This window comes from Gambusia affinis, linkage group LG20, assembly GCF_019740435.1.
Source record: "Gambusia affinis linkage group LG20, SWU_Gaff_1.0, whole genome shotgun sequence".
NCBI lineage: Eukaryota > Metazoa > Chordata > Actinopteri > Cyprinodontiformes > Poeciliidae > Gambusia > Gambusia affinis.
In genome coordinates this window covers 12156321-12171491 of record NC_057887.1, presented here as the reverse complement: position 1 = coordinate 12171491, position 15171 = coordinate 12156321, and the positions used below count along the sequence as shown (strand labels likewise).

The 15171-nt window shown below is 38.2% G+C and overlaps 1 protein-coding gene across 7 annotated transcripts in view; it reads left to right on the top strand.

The window, feature by feature from the left end:
* Nucleotides 1-14223, top strand: part of sdk2b (sidekick cell adhesion molecule 2b) — a 315370-nt gene extending 301147 nt beyond the window's left edge. For 4 of the 7 annotated variants that reach the window (XM_044102411.1, XM_044102409.1, XM_044102408.1 and 1 more), the window contains exons 44-46: nt 2330-2459; nt 10758-10814; nt 12100-14223. In XM_044102411.1, coding sequence (XP_043958346.1) covers nt 2330-2459; nt 10758-10814; nt 12100-12522 — 610 coding nt within the window. In that variant the 3' untranslated portion in view covers nt 12523-14223. The remainder of the gene's footprint in view (nt 1-2329; nt 2460-10757; nt 10815-12099) is intronic. The other 3 variants (XM_044102414.1, XM_044102413.1, XM_044102410.1) reach the window with 1 other exon arrangement.
* The last annotated feature ends 948 nt before the right edge of the window (nt 14224-15171 follow it).

Here is a 15171-nt window from a genome sequence, read left to right as displayed (position 1 = left end):
CATACTAAGAATACTTCTTAATTGTTTTTTCTTGATGTGCTTTGGAGATTAGCTGAATCCAGTGTATTTAAAGCAGTTTTGTACATTCATTGTTGTGCATTCAATGCATGTTCAATCTAAATAGGACAGAATTCATTCTATCCCATTCAGATAGAACACATTCAAATTCAATTGTAAAATTTCTGTACCTCACAGTCTTATTGCATTTTAGCTGCTGTGCCCACTCTATCATAAGTAATGCTAATTGACATATTTTAAAAATTTCACTAATAAATAAGTGGTTTTTGGTTGTTTATAAACCAGCTGTCAGGCCCCAACAACAATGCTTTCTTTATCTGGTTTTCTAGTGTTTTGGTAGACTTCTGCAGTATTTGATATTTTTTATAAAGTCTGCAGCTATGTTATTTGTTTATAAAACCTGCACTGCTATGTCTTTGCTCGTCTATATAAGAGCATTTTCTCAGGATTATGTTCAGATCTTTTTGAAGTTTGAGGTGCCATGACAGCCAGCCACCACAGAGGGCGTTAAATGAATGGTATTCAAAGTAATGAAAGTATGGATGGATAGAAGGATGGATGTGCAGATGTTTGTATGTGTGCAGATGTATGTATGTGTCATGGTTTTCTGGTTTCTGTGCCACCACCATAAAAAGACTGCTGGAGTTTTACCCACAGCACATTTTCTAAATACTTTCCACATGCATTAATTCAGAAAACGCTTATGCAAATTCATCCTGGATGCATCAAATGGATGTGTGCGCTGCTGTGGCTCCAGGGGCAGCAACTGGCGGTCTACCCTGTGGCCTGGAAAGTCAACAGCAGTCAGAATGTCCCAGCGGTCTCAGCCAAACCAGCACCAATCAGCAGAAACAGATGGCTGTTTGTTTAGCAGCAGCAGTGACAGGGGAAAGTAGGGAGAAGATTTGATACCAAAAGATTTCCTTTTCAGTTCACTTAGAAAAGAGAAAACCCTGACAAGACTTTGCAATTTCTCTAAATATTTCTCTACAGATCTTTTTGTTTTTTTTTCCTCACTCCTAGTTCAACGTCTCCTCTTTGCTCAATCACATGAAGCTCAGATCCGAGCGGCACATTTGATCAGCACAGCGTGCCACTAACACTTTAATCCGAGGCGTCATTCTTGTCGGCTGTGATAGCATTTGCTGGAGGAGAGCCTATGACTGCTCTTCATTCGATGACCCCAGCAAGAGATCTGTTTATAATTTAGTCACAAGAGCCGAGTGGTTTGACATTCCGCAGCCCACAGAGAGGGGGCTGAATCAGGGATTTATTCATTCCAGAAGACTCCAGCTGGAAGCAGGAATCTCATGACCGTCTCATGATGCTCATCAAGCACAACTCATACGCATGCGTACACGCATTATCGCACACGCACATTTACACACAGATGGACACACTTGGAAACAGAAAAGAGGGGAGCGATACTGCTGCAAAGTAACGAGAATGGGGGGGCGACCTTAAGGCATCTGATCTTGCTTGTAATCTAGAGTTTGTTGTTTTTTTTAAAGAATTTACATGAATTTAAAATGAAAGTAAAAGTAAGACAGCCATATTTGGATGTAATTTAATCAGTCAGAGCATCCTAATGCTGCCAGCACCAGGTTTCAAGGTTAAGGGTGTCAGTTTTTCACCATACGTAGCGTTTTACATGTAAGTCAGGAAGTTCAGTTTTTGTCTGGTCTTATCAGGCCACCTTATTTCACATGTTTGCTGTTTCCCCTAAATCACTTTCGTCAAACTGAAGCAGGAATTTTGTTTAATTATTGACCAATGTTGACTCTTTCATAAAACCATAACTACAGAGTTCACTCACCCTGATTTACATGGCTCCTTAACTTTTTGGGTTCAGCCATTGATCTAAGATATCAACAGCAATCAGAATGTATTCTCATCCTGTTGTTCCCATATGTCTGTCTGTTAGTTTGTTTTGTAACCTTTTTTTAACTTGGAAGAGAAATATTCATTGAGATTAAAACTCATTTTCAAGAGTGTCTTGGGCAATGGGTCTGTAAATGATTCAATTTACAAGAAAGTGGAAACAAGCACTATAGAGGGCAAGTAAAGGATTCACTAACAGAACAAAAGTTACAGTTTGAAATACCACACACAGCTTCTTGCATACCCAAGAAACGATCAATGTACTAAAGAAAGTAAATTAAGAAACATTCAACTTATCTTGCTTGAGACACACAAAAGAGTAGGAAAATGTGGCCAAACGTAAGCAATCATTCATAATTCTTCAGATTTTGATGTTCAGTAGAGCCCACATTAGACTTTGACCCAATCATTTTCTTTGTCTCTTGCTCAGGTCTCCACCCAGGCCCAGTCCAGGCAGTCTCCACTATTCGGACGAGGATGTGAGCACCAAATACAATGACCTGATCCCTGCAGAGAGCACCAGCCTGACTGAAAAACCTTCTGAAATCTCTGACTCACAGGTGCGGTGTCACTGCTTTCTTTATCCCACATCTTCTCTAATCTCTATCCTGTCTACATTAAAGCAGCATTTGTCTCACTTGTGTGGCTGTAGGTGTGTGTGTGTGTGTGTGTGAGTATGTATGGCGTGTGTGTGCACACTGCCATCTCTCTGAATTCCTCCTGAATTCAGCCTCACATTCTCGGCAGTGCTGTATATTCTGTCTGTCCCTATTGTGTTTGTGTCACTCATCTAAGTTATAAGTCACAGCTATGGCAAATGCAGACAGAGATGTGAGATGAATGACTTTGCTCACTGGCTGCTCAGCAGTTTTTAGTTTTGTGGACAATGTCACTCATTAAATGTCCACCTGTGATTCGGGCTGTATTGAAGCACCGCTCCTGTTACATAAGCCACTGGGGTAACAAACTAAAAAAGTGCTCCTGTTGTGCTTAAGGTTTCAGCTCCAGCCACACGAACTGTCCAACTTTCCTTTTTACTTTGTCAGCTCAATGTGATCTCACTGGAAAACACCCACCGTTTTCGATTTACTTAAAGTCCAGAAGGTAGAAGCATCACTACCAATTAATGGTGGATTGTCTGAATTGTAGCCTCTGCTTCATCATGACCCAAAGTGCCTTTTTCCCAGTAAGAGATTAAAATCAATAAGCTCTGCTTTTCTCGCTGTTTCTCTATTGATCAGAATGTCAGTCAACCTACTTTCTACTTTGTACCTTCATTAAACCAAGACAATTTTCCCCCCTGAAATTTTTATGCATCTTTGCTTTTCTGTATATTTACAGCATCTGGAAAAAAAACATTCATAACCCATACCTTTTTTTGTCAGATTACATCCATAACCTTGATTGTAGTTTATGGCATTTGGATTGATTACGGTATTAATTTTGTAACTAACTCCCTTGAATATTTATGAAAACACTGTTTGGTGCAATTACAACTGAAGAATCTTTATGGGTATGGCTCTACCAGCAACTAAATTGTTTGCTAATTTCTCTTTACAAAACCACTCAAAATCTGTCGCACTGGGCGGGGAGCGCCTGTCAACTTTCATTTTCAAGGGTTTCAGCTGTCTCTCATTTTGATTTAATTGTAGACTTTGACTGGGCCACTTTATAGTATAAATTTGATTTGATCTAAACTATTAATTTGTTGCTCTGACTAAACATTATCTGCTGCTGGTGGGTGAACTCTTCTTCTTAGCGTCAAGTCTTTTGCAGCCTCTGAGAATGTATCACTGTGAGAGGCTATGACCAGCTTCCTCGTCCTGCTCAAGACAATCCCCCATCAGCATAATACTGCCACTTTCTAGCGTCACTGTGCAGGTTTTTATTCAGGATGATGTGTTATGTTTGGTTTTCGTATATAGCATTGACCAAAGCCCTCTGTTTTTATCTAAATTGACCAGAACTTCTTTTTTCTTCTATATGACTCAAGAAAAACACACAAAGATTTTTTTATTTTTTCCCTCAACAATCGCTTTATTTTTTGCTATCAAGGTCAGATTTATGAGCTGCATGAATAAGCTGTCATGTAGCTGTCATTTTTTTCTACCTGAGCTAAGGATTTTTGCAGCTCTTACAGTAGGACCACTGTCCTCAAGGTGGCTTTTCTCATTATTGCCCTCCTTACCCAGCCAGTCAGTTTAGGTGGACTGCCGTATCTTGGTGTCTTTGCTGGTTGTGTCTTTTAATCCTAATGAAGCAGCCTGTTCTCTAATGTTCTCTAGCAAACCCGTAAGACCTGTCTTGTCCCTCAGGGGGTAATTAGATGACTGCTGTAGGCGTTTTGTTGAACAGAATTTTATTCACGTGTATCAAAAGTAAAGGGGCAAGAATACAAAGACACATCACTTTATTTCAGATTTTTAATTTGCAAAAAATGCTTAAGCAGTGCATTAATGTGCTCTCGCAATTATATATTGCATTGTATTCTTTCATCACATAAATTCTAAGTGAAATATATTAAGGTTTGAGCTTTTAACTTGACAAATAAACGTAAAATAACATGAAATTGGAAACGTGGGACAAGTCTTAGTAAGGAACACAAACAGCCTGAATCATTTTCACCTTCTTTGAGAGAATTCTTGACTCGAATTATCCTTGAACACCTCTGAAACGTCTCTGATGTGAATCTTGCAGCCAGACGTCTCTCCTCACTCGGCCTTATCTGGACCCAAGTCCTATTTCCAGATCAAATGAAAATCTCTTTGCAATGAATTGCTACAGACAGGACCTTTCATAGTACTGTGACATTCCCTCAAATGGGTCTTTCGGATATTTCATCACCCACCTGACATACCCAGAATTTGCACTTGATTTTTGTTAAATGCATTCCCTTCAGCCCAAGATGACAAGACCCATAGGGTGGCTTGCTCCATGCTGAATAAGCTGGTGTTTGTTTTTGACAGACTGAAACATCCAGAGGCCTTCCTGTCACCCCGGGGGCTCCGCTGCTGTACCCCTCACAGGGTCTATATCAGCACCCGCTAGAGCTTTGGACGTCTAGGAATGCTCTTTGAAGTTATATTGATAACTCTAAGCTATCTGTGAGACACCGTGCTGCGTCTGCTCCTTAATCCCCAGGGCCTTCCTTAACAGGCATAAGTTGACTATTGTACTCCTCGTCACAAGGAGATTTGGAGGAAGCCAACACTTACTTGGCAGGGCAACAATGCTACCATTACTGTTCTGCCAGCCTGCAGGTACAGGCCTATTGACTTTTTTTTTCTTTTTTTTTATAGTACAGCCTTTCTCATTTTCCAAGGTTGTCCCTGTGGCGAAGTGTTTTTTTGTGTGTCATTTAAAACTGAAACCAGTCGAAGACAGATGATCTCATCTGTGAGTCAGAGATGGAGTGTAGATTAGGCTCTCTGCTGAGCAGCATTCCTCAGGAGAGAAATGGAAGTGTCTGCTTTCTCTCATACCCTCTTGTTCCCTTTCTGCCTCCATCTGTCCTCCTCTGCCTCCAAACCATGACTCTCTGTCTCACTGGACACTGAAGCTTTATTGGTTGCGACTCAGCAGGGAATAATCCTTGCAGCCATTTGGCTTTGACAGTTTCCTGGATAATGTTCCGGCCCAAACTGAACCAAAAGTATGACTCCTCCTAAATTAGGCTTTGTCTTATTAATAGTTTTGTGCCATAGGAGGTAACCATTACACGTGTTTTTTAGGGGATTTGAAACAGCTGGTTTTTAGAGAGGGTTTGTGGATGACGTATTTGCCCATCATTGCTTTAATTAAAGATGAATCAAATTTTAATGGAGAAGCCTGAATGAACCCGCATGCTTCTATTACACTTAATAAAGCAAGTCAGACTGTCTGGGGCACCACTAATGCTCTACAAAGTCTCAAATCCCAGTGATATTAATTGTTCTGATGAATAGTTTGGACTAGATCCATTATGACGGCACGTTTGTCATTGTTTTGTTGAGGAATGTGCAACCAAATGTAGTTCAAGGTATTATGGCTTATGCAAATAAGGAAAGCCGGGAGGATATAGTTAAGTACAAAAAATAAAGTAAACAAGAATTAAAAAATAGGTCTGGGAGATGTAAAAACAAACATGTTGAACATGTCTGATTTAAAAACACAATTAATTATGCATAAAGATGCAAAAACACACAAAATTGACGTGATAAGATACAAACAAGCAAACAAATGAATAATTGATTAAAGAATCTGGAAAATTTATAAACATATTTGATTGAAACATAAGCAACAACAATAATTTCATAGAGTAAATTAAATTATTTTAAAATCATTTTTTAGGTTGTCCTTGTTGCCAAGTGAGACAACTTGTAGTGGGATTTGTATCTTACAAAATGAAGTAAACTACAAATAAACCAAATTAATGAATTCATTCATTAGAAATGAGCATGGGAATTTAATTAAACAAGCAAATAAATATGTTCTCAAGGTTGGTTGAAACCAAGTCTTGATATAAAATTATCTTTCAGTACTGTAGCAGTTTTTCACTTACGTGGCATTTTTTCTGTTCCTGTGGTGAAAAAATGCCACGTTGGTATCATGAGAAAAATCACTGATAAATGAAGTATATTTTATTGATGCAGATATTTTTTATGTCAGAAAGTCTAGAAACATGTCATATACAGTCCACAGTATACCTTTTCCCTGTGCTAAAAATATGATATAAGGAGAACATTAAGTAAGGTGGGTGAGAGTTGATCTCTCTAAGTTAGGAACTGGCTTCCAGATAATAAATAAACATGAAGAGAGTAATAACTAATTTTTAACAACTAAAAGTGTGATGAATGAGCTTGGACGACGGCTTCAGCCATTAGACATTATCTATACGCCAGCCAGTTGTTGAGGAATGATGCCAGGAAAATGACAATCCTGTACTGTCACAAGCATAAATGTATTACATTTGCTAACTTCTGCTGGGAGCCTACCCAGATGAAAATAAGATTGTGCTTTTAAGCAATAATTTCTCCAGGTAATTCTGGTGGTAATCAAAAGATAAAAATGTGAAAAAAAAAAAAAAAAAACTTCTCATAACTGCTTCTAATACACTGGAGAATCTGTGATGCTGTGGTTTTGAGACTCATGTTTCAGCATTGCATCATGACCATTTTGAATTTCAATAACATTTTATAATCATGTGAGCTCTTCCAGACAGACACAAATGGCACCATCTCTACCTGTCTGTACTTGCAATCCAGTACAGACAGGATTGCAACATGCGACATGCGAGTCACTTAAATGCCATTAAAGTAAGACTAAGTTTGCATTTGCTATGTGACAAGGAGTTTAAACACTGACATGAGGTGTTGTAATTCCCCTGCAAGCTGAGGTCAATGATCGGAGGGCTTTGAGATAGGATTTTTTTTTTTTAATACTCAGAAACTGATGACACACATATTCTCCATCAAAAAAAAAACACATTAAAAATAACAATAAAATGCTTGTCTACTGTTCTCTTTTTTTCACTGACGTTTTTTTTTCCAGCTTCCTAATTTTAGCCTTGATAAACAAGGACGTGCAGCATCTTTATCATGCTGATCATAAATAAACTGCTGTCAAGTGGTTTCACAAGTTAATTGTGTAGATTTCTTAATCTCTTTCCCTGCCTAATTTATCATCAAAATGATGAAAAAAAAAAAAAAACTTAAATAATTAACTTCGGCGGCCTGCTATGTGTCTATTTGAGGCATTTCATTGCTTAAGTATGATGGTTGGCCCCCTGAGGCTGAGGTGCAATGCTGCATTTCATGCCTATAGTCTACTTCTTCCACAGCATTCAGCCGCAGTAATTGGCTTGTAATGAGCTGGGATAAAGAGCCTTGTCTCCAGCCGCAATGCTCCAGAGGCAAATCGTTAGTATCATTTCTTTAAGTTCCTCAGTTGATAAGTGAGTTATTAATAAAAGCAATAAACCAACAATTATGTTTTATGTAGGATATTTTAATAGTAACACCATTCACAACTGCAGGTCCGCCACGTCCACTTTTAGAACTTTATTACTTTGTTATACTATCTCAGCTGAAACACTTTTCAAATCTGGTGTCCTTTGAGCTTTAATGATATTATCAAAAGACAGCCAAACAAAAACCATTATGTTATATCAAATAAATTTTTTTTGTTGTTGTGATGAAAATCACTTAAAAAGTAAGTTAAGTCGAAGTTGGTCAGAGCAAAGTGGCACAGTGTCTGCTTTTGAATAACTATAAACATGAATGGTTTCCTTTGTTTGGAGACACAAAATCTAAAGCAGGCTCATTTGGTTTTAAGTAACCATTCAAAATTTTGGTTGAAAGGCTTTAAACCTTTTCCCACATCTTGGATAAAAACAATCAACTGTCATACTGTGAGGAGCAAAGCATGCTGAGGGTTATCTGAGACCAAGGCCATATGCATCACATATGTGTTCTGCAATATTCAGGAAGAGGTACGGAGCTTCAAGTGCATGCCAGACATGTTGTGTCTGTATGACAGAATGGAACAAGATCATAAAGGCAAGTCTGAGAGAGCAACCCCAGAAGTGGTTACAACTATCAATGTTATCCCTGCAGGGCATCATCCTTAGCAGAACAACCCTTTTTTGTTTTGCTTTTGAAATATATCTCCTGCATGCCTGAAGCTGCTTCTCTGGGGAAATTGTTCAGGATTTTGGCATAGTCAGCTTTTCCATGCATTCCTTATGGCCAAATACATGCCGCCTGGCACGATTGGTGGAGTATGTTTGTGGTACTTAGATGACCACAAGCAACCCTCTGTGAGTATTTGGCGGTCATGTCACTTTTTGTTGAAAATAAATGGTTTTTGACATGAATTCAATAATTTTCCCAGCCCAACCTTGAGCACGTTGGAGTGTTAGCTATGTGAAACGAAGCCAGATGACAGCTGAAAAATAACAAAATTACTTTATAGCCTCACAAATACACCTAAAATCAGGCAGTGCTTTTGAATGCATAATCTGTCTTCACCTTTTCTTTGCTTTTCACAGAATTCACACTAAATAGCTCCAGTGGTTGGTGTGTGTGTGCCTGTGCGTGAGGGTGAGGGTGTGCATGTTGTTGTGAAAAGACCTTGTTCCACCCCTCATTTCCGTAGGTTTTGCTTCCAAGGAAGCCACATTTCCAAATAGTTGATTAAATTGGTCTTGAGAAATAGTTAGCTAGAAATTAAATTAGAAATATGTTTATTTTTTTCTCATTTTTATTTCAGTCCTTCACATTCTTAGTATATTTCACTGAAGGATACAGGACAGTGTCTTAACAAAACACACAAACTGACAAAAAAACAAAAACAGACAAACATTGCAAATAGTTTTTCTTTATTTTAATGGGACTTATTGTAAAAAGCACAAATTCTTTGCTTGTTAGTTAACATTTTGAAAATGATTTCCTAATAGGTATTTGGCATTATTTTGGCACGTCCCACCATTTTATATATGGTTGTCATTAGAATACTGGAAGAATTATGAGTATTGAAGCAAAGAAATGCAAAGACTGAAAATAAGTTCTACAGCAATATGTACTCTGGAATCAGAAAAAAAAAAAAAATCACACAAAAATGTGATACATATCCTTTATCAGCCTGTCTACTATACCCTAACAAAGGACTTTAGTGCCAATAGGTTTTTTTAGTAATTTCCTAGAGTATTTTTTCCACTAAAAGCAGGTTGACAGCTAAATCAGAGTAAGTGTTGGAGCTGGTTAAGAGCCCGTTTTACCACCTTGGAGCCATTGTGTTAAGTGATTTAAAACAATACATCCAACGGATCTCTAATTCTCCATTTCTGATGTATATTGTTTTTTTCAGATGGTTAAACTGCTGGAGGTATTTTTATGTAATCTAAGTCTGATTTTACAGATTTAGACTTGGGCAAACAGATGTCCCAGTTACCAGTTTAATTTATAAAAATATTTTAAAAACCAATCAGTGTTCAATATTTATAATATATGATATGCAAATGCTTAAATAGGCTGGAGTTATGCAAACCAGTATCTATAGAGTTCACTTTGAATTGTATTTATGAATAAAACTGAAAATGCTACTGTAAAGTTATCTGTATTTTGCCCATCACTCTAAATAAATAACATAGATCCATAAATCTCTTGTGTAAACCATTTTAATTAGGATTTATAGACACAAAGTGGTGAGAATGGCTAGTGGAGAGTGGTTAGTTAGAATGAACATAAAAGCAAATGGTATTTATAAATTCAGCTGAAAACATTTTATGAATGTAGCATGGATGTGGTTGTTTGCCACAACTGGAGTCACGTAAACCACTTTAAGTACGATATAAATACAAGTTTGTGATATTATAAACTCAGTTCCAAAAGCCATTCACAAACTTAGCAAAAACAAAGCATTAGTAACTAAATAACTCTATGACATTGCATTTAAAAAATATAGTCCTAAACAGGAATCATGCAAATCACTTCTAACTAGATTTACAAACAATAGTTGGCACTATTAGAATATCTCAAACTGATATTATCTTAAAATATTTGAACCAATAGTTAAAATGATTTAAACATGTGACTCAGAATATTTGTTGTCAGTCTCTTTCTAATTTCACAGCTTCTGGCAATTCAAGATTGCATCAGGTTTTGGTGCTAAAATTGGTGGATGCACCAATCGTTTACCCACCAAAGTTTTACCCACAGTTTAGCACTAGAACCATTTTGATGAATACGACATGTTGATACGAAAATAACTTTTGTACAGTACTGTATTCTGCTTTGATGTCATCATCATCATGACTTGGCCATTTTAACCATTCTGTTACGGTGATGTACTGTAAAACCCATTGTTTTGTTCACCCATAGGAGGCGCTGGTGTTTTCATATGGGACAGGTGGCCTACATACACTTCCACTGCATTTGGTGAGGTTCCCATACCTACCTGCTTTTAATGTTTGTAGCCGTGTAGGTGAATGGAACCAAAGTGGTCTCCATCCACTCCTTAACCCCAGTCTACCATTTTTATTGTGGGTTTAATGTGGCACTGTACATCATTTAACAGCAAAACATGTTTCTTTCTGGTGAGGTGTGGCTACACAGAGCTTCTGTCCTAAAAGCTCAACTGATTGGGTACTCCCTTAGACAAACTGACCTTCTCCATTTTGTATTGATGGTCTATCAACTGTGCACGCTTCTGTTTTTTGCAGTCATGCTTTTGGTTATCGTTGACCATTTTGTCCATGTGTACTTGTGTCGTGTTGTTCCCCAGGCACATTTGCATGTGTGTTTGATGTTTAGAAAGAGATGACTTGGAATCATACAGGGAAATTGTTGTAATGTGCAATTACATCCCAATAAATTAGGAGACTCGTTTTTATTATTATTAGTTACTCAGATCAAAGAGAGAGAGTCATATTTTTCAGTTTTATTTTAAACAGAGTATATTTCTGTTAGGTTGATGATTATGGCCTAAAGTTATTGAACAAAACATTTTTTTTATACACTGATAACATCGCATCAGACCAATGTTGTATGTCATGTTCTATATAATCACAGGGAGAACTGATTACATAACAGTTTTCCAACTGGAAGTTATTCCACAAGGAACATGAGTCACAAAAATTGCCAAAGAAATTAATGTGAAGTTTAAATTAAGAAAATGACGTGGTCGGGAAAGGTGCAACAGGAACGACCGACAGAGGATTGTAAAGCAAAGCCCTTTCAGGAAGTTGAGGATGTTCCTGAGTTGTTGATTGTAACCATAGCCAGTTCTTCAAGAGCCACCACACACATGCAAATCCTTGAGGTTCAGTGTGAATTTTCCAGTCGCTAATGATTTGGGGAGAAATGTCATCTGCCACCGTTGTTGACCGTGCGGTGCATGCACTGTATGGTCAATTGGTCATTCTTTACAGTATGATGACAACTCTGTCTAAAATATAGTTTTCAATGAAACAGAAATTGAATTTGTCCTAACTTTAAGCCATAATGATCAAAGTTGCCAGAAAGAAACTCTTAAAATATATCACTCTATGTGTGAAGAATTTGCATATAATACAAGTTTTACTATTTGAACTAAATGGAAAAAATCATTTTGACGATATTCTGATTTATTGAAAGCTACTTATACAGCATCAACCTAATAATTGTCCACAATGAAGAATAACATTATGTTAACTCAGGACACCGTCTCTGTTTTGTCTTTCAGGGCAGCGACAGTGAGTACGAAGTCGACCCAAACCGACAGAAAACCCACTCTTTTGTCAACCACTATATAAGCGACCCAACCTACTACAACTCCTGGCGCCGCCAGCAGAAGGGAATATCCCGAGCGCAGGCCTATAGCTTCACTGAGTCTGAGTCGGGAGATCCGGAGCACCACGCACCGCCACCACTGCCCCCGCTACCCCCACTGCCACCGCAGCTCAGTTCACCCAGCCCTCAGCCTCAACAGGCCCAGGGTCAACCTCAGGGTCAAGGCAACCTGTTTAGGCCCAAAGGAAGTCGGACTCCCACCCCCTCCCAGCAGAGCTCTAACACCTCTAGCCAGCACAACACCCTCTACAGGCCCCCTAGCAGCCTGGCCCCTGGGTCACGGGCTCCTATTGCTGGCTTCTCCTCCTTTGTGTGAAAAATCTTGAAAAGGACCAAACTTTCTGGAAGCATCAATACGTGTTGAACAACACAGCATTGGAAAATGCAAAATCAGCCTGATAAATCGATCTCAGCCGTCTCTCGCCTCTTATGGTGTTTTCATTTGCTCTCATGTTACTTCTTTTGTTTTTGGAAAAACAGACTTTTCGAAGCACTTGTTCTTGTTTGGCGTGTGGAAGTGTGCCATTGTAGACTCAGTTTTTGCTTTCACCAATTCATAAGACATGTCCACAGTTATTTTAATCACTGAACAATTTGCATGACTTCTTTTTTTTTTTTGCTCTTTTGAAACACATTCATCAGTAACCTCTGTACAAAGTCACCAGTCTTTGAAAACACAAAAAACATTTACTATATATATATCAATTATATATATATATATATATATTAATATATATACTGCATATATATAGTGGAGACACCGAGAAGACAAAATTGAGTCGGTGGACAAAATCAGCTACATTGATGGAAACTCGTGATGAAGAGAAAAAACTCAATTTGTCTCCATGTGAAAACAAAATATGAAAGATAAAAAAATGGAACTAAACACCAAACTGACACAAAGTTTCACGTGTTGTCCTGGAAAATTTTCAATGGACATTCAGGACACAAATCTGCATTACTGTGGAACCAACTCTTCAGTCTGAGAGCACACACACACACACACACACAGAAAAGTCAAACAGCATTTTGTTACATTGGGCCAAAGGTGGTTCTGCTGTGCCTGAGAGACCCTCCAGATCTATGAAATGAGTGTATGTCTGTTTAACTGAAAAGGTTCATGTCTCTTTGTGAGAGTGTTCCAATGGAACAAAACTGTCTTGATGGCTTATTTATGACATCTGGCACCAGTTGTGACCACACCACTCGCGGCGCCCTCCTCCGTGGGCTACGAGAGCCTCCTTTTACTCCCAACAGATGGGCAAGGCGGGGGCTTCGAATCTTCTCTGCATACACAATCCATTTTTCACGTTTGGCCCCTTGGCTGGCTCTCGTATAAACACATCAGTCTCAATCTACTGAAACACTTTGATATTCAGCCTCCGAGTTGAAGTTTTGAAACTGTGTGGACACATCTGCTGGAAGTGCTTAGGTGTGATTTTGTTAAGAAAAAAAAAAAGAAGTGGGGAGAAATATTTTTTATCTCCTCACCTTGTTGCTAAAACTGTTTTGTTCCTGCCACTGATCACTATCGCTGGGCAGCACTGAGCCTGTTCAACAGATGATGTCATTGAATTGCCTCACTTCTCTCCCTTTTGTGTAATCAGCCATTCTGTACTATCCAGGTGTGACTTTGCTCTAAAGTGTGTGTGCGTGTGCGTGCGTGCATGGGCGTGTGTGCGAAAGATTACACTATGTGTACGTCAAGCTTTACAGATCATTCACTGTAAGTCTGTGTATAAACGGATCGTCCTGCAGCTTTAAACCTGCCTGGAGCTTTGCCGCAGAAGGGTGGGTCACGTCTGGCCACCTGTGAGGCGAACTTACAACGCTATAGTGAAGACTCGGTGATGTGTTGCTAGTTACCACAGTTCAAAAAGAGAAGAAACTGTCATCTACTTTTTCCTTTTAGGTTTTATTTTAAGTTTTGATGTGGGGTGATTTCATTGTACGCAACAAAAGCTTATCATGCAGAATCTGAATGAATATATTATCACAGTACATTTCTGAAATAAATTATTTTTCAATGTTATCCCGTCTTTTTTTCAGCTCCACAAATCTACAACAAATGCAACACAAAATAAGCCTTTTCACAATTTGAGTCCCAAGAGTTTAATTATTTGCCTTATAAGTGATCATTTTCTAATATAGATTTTCTCATTTCTGTGCTAATAACACTCAACGCAGCAGTCCATGGTCTGATTTCTTACTTTGGAAATTTTGCTGCATGCTTTCCCCATTTATCTCTGCCAAATTCCTGTAAATACTGAAAGTAAAGGGCACTAGTGCTGCAAACATTGCTTAAAAAAACAAGTTATTTCGATCACGATACAAATCCCATTAGAATGCTATGACATGATATGGTCTTGGCTGAAAAGTCTTTTTTTTTTTATTCAAGTTGTTCATGTTTCAATTTTTGCTGCAACATATACACTACAGCAGACTCTGTTGCCTCAGCAGGCCACATTCCCCAAAATGTGATTTCCTTTCTCCACATGGTAAAAAAAAAAGCAAATAAAAGAAACTTGGTGACAGCAGTAGCCATATCATGGCTTACTTTTATTAAAATAGTAAGGCAGGATATAACTAAAGTAAAATTTTTTATGTATATTTTTTTTGTGACTGCCAGTTAAACACGGATGTAAACACAGTTACTGTGGTGAGTATATTTAATCTCATTTCAAACATTGCAATTCTGTATGTGGTGTGCTGAGCTAAATCAAAACCTAATGCATCAAGAAATCCACCAACAGTCTGTAGTCTTTGCTGCTTGTTCAACATAAACACATTGGGATTGAGGGTGTTTAATCTGCTCTCATGTACTTGCTGTTGTCGCCAAACAGAATCATGTTAATACAATGCCTCATAGAAGTGTTCACACCCTATCCAGCGTTTATCTTTTTTGATGTTAAGCCACAAAATATATTCGGACATTATGTTGTATCAGCAAAAAACTTTGCATAGC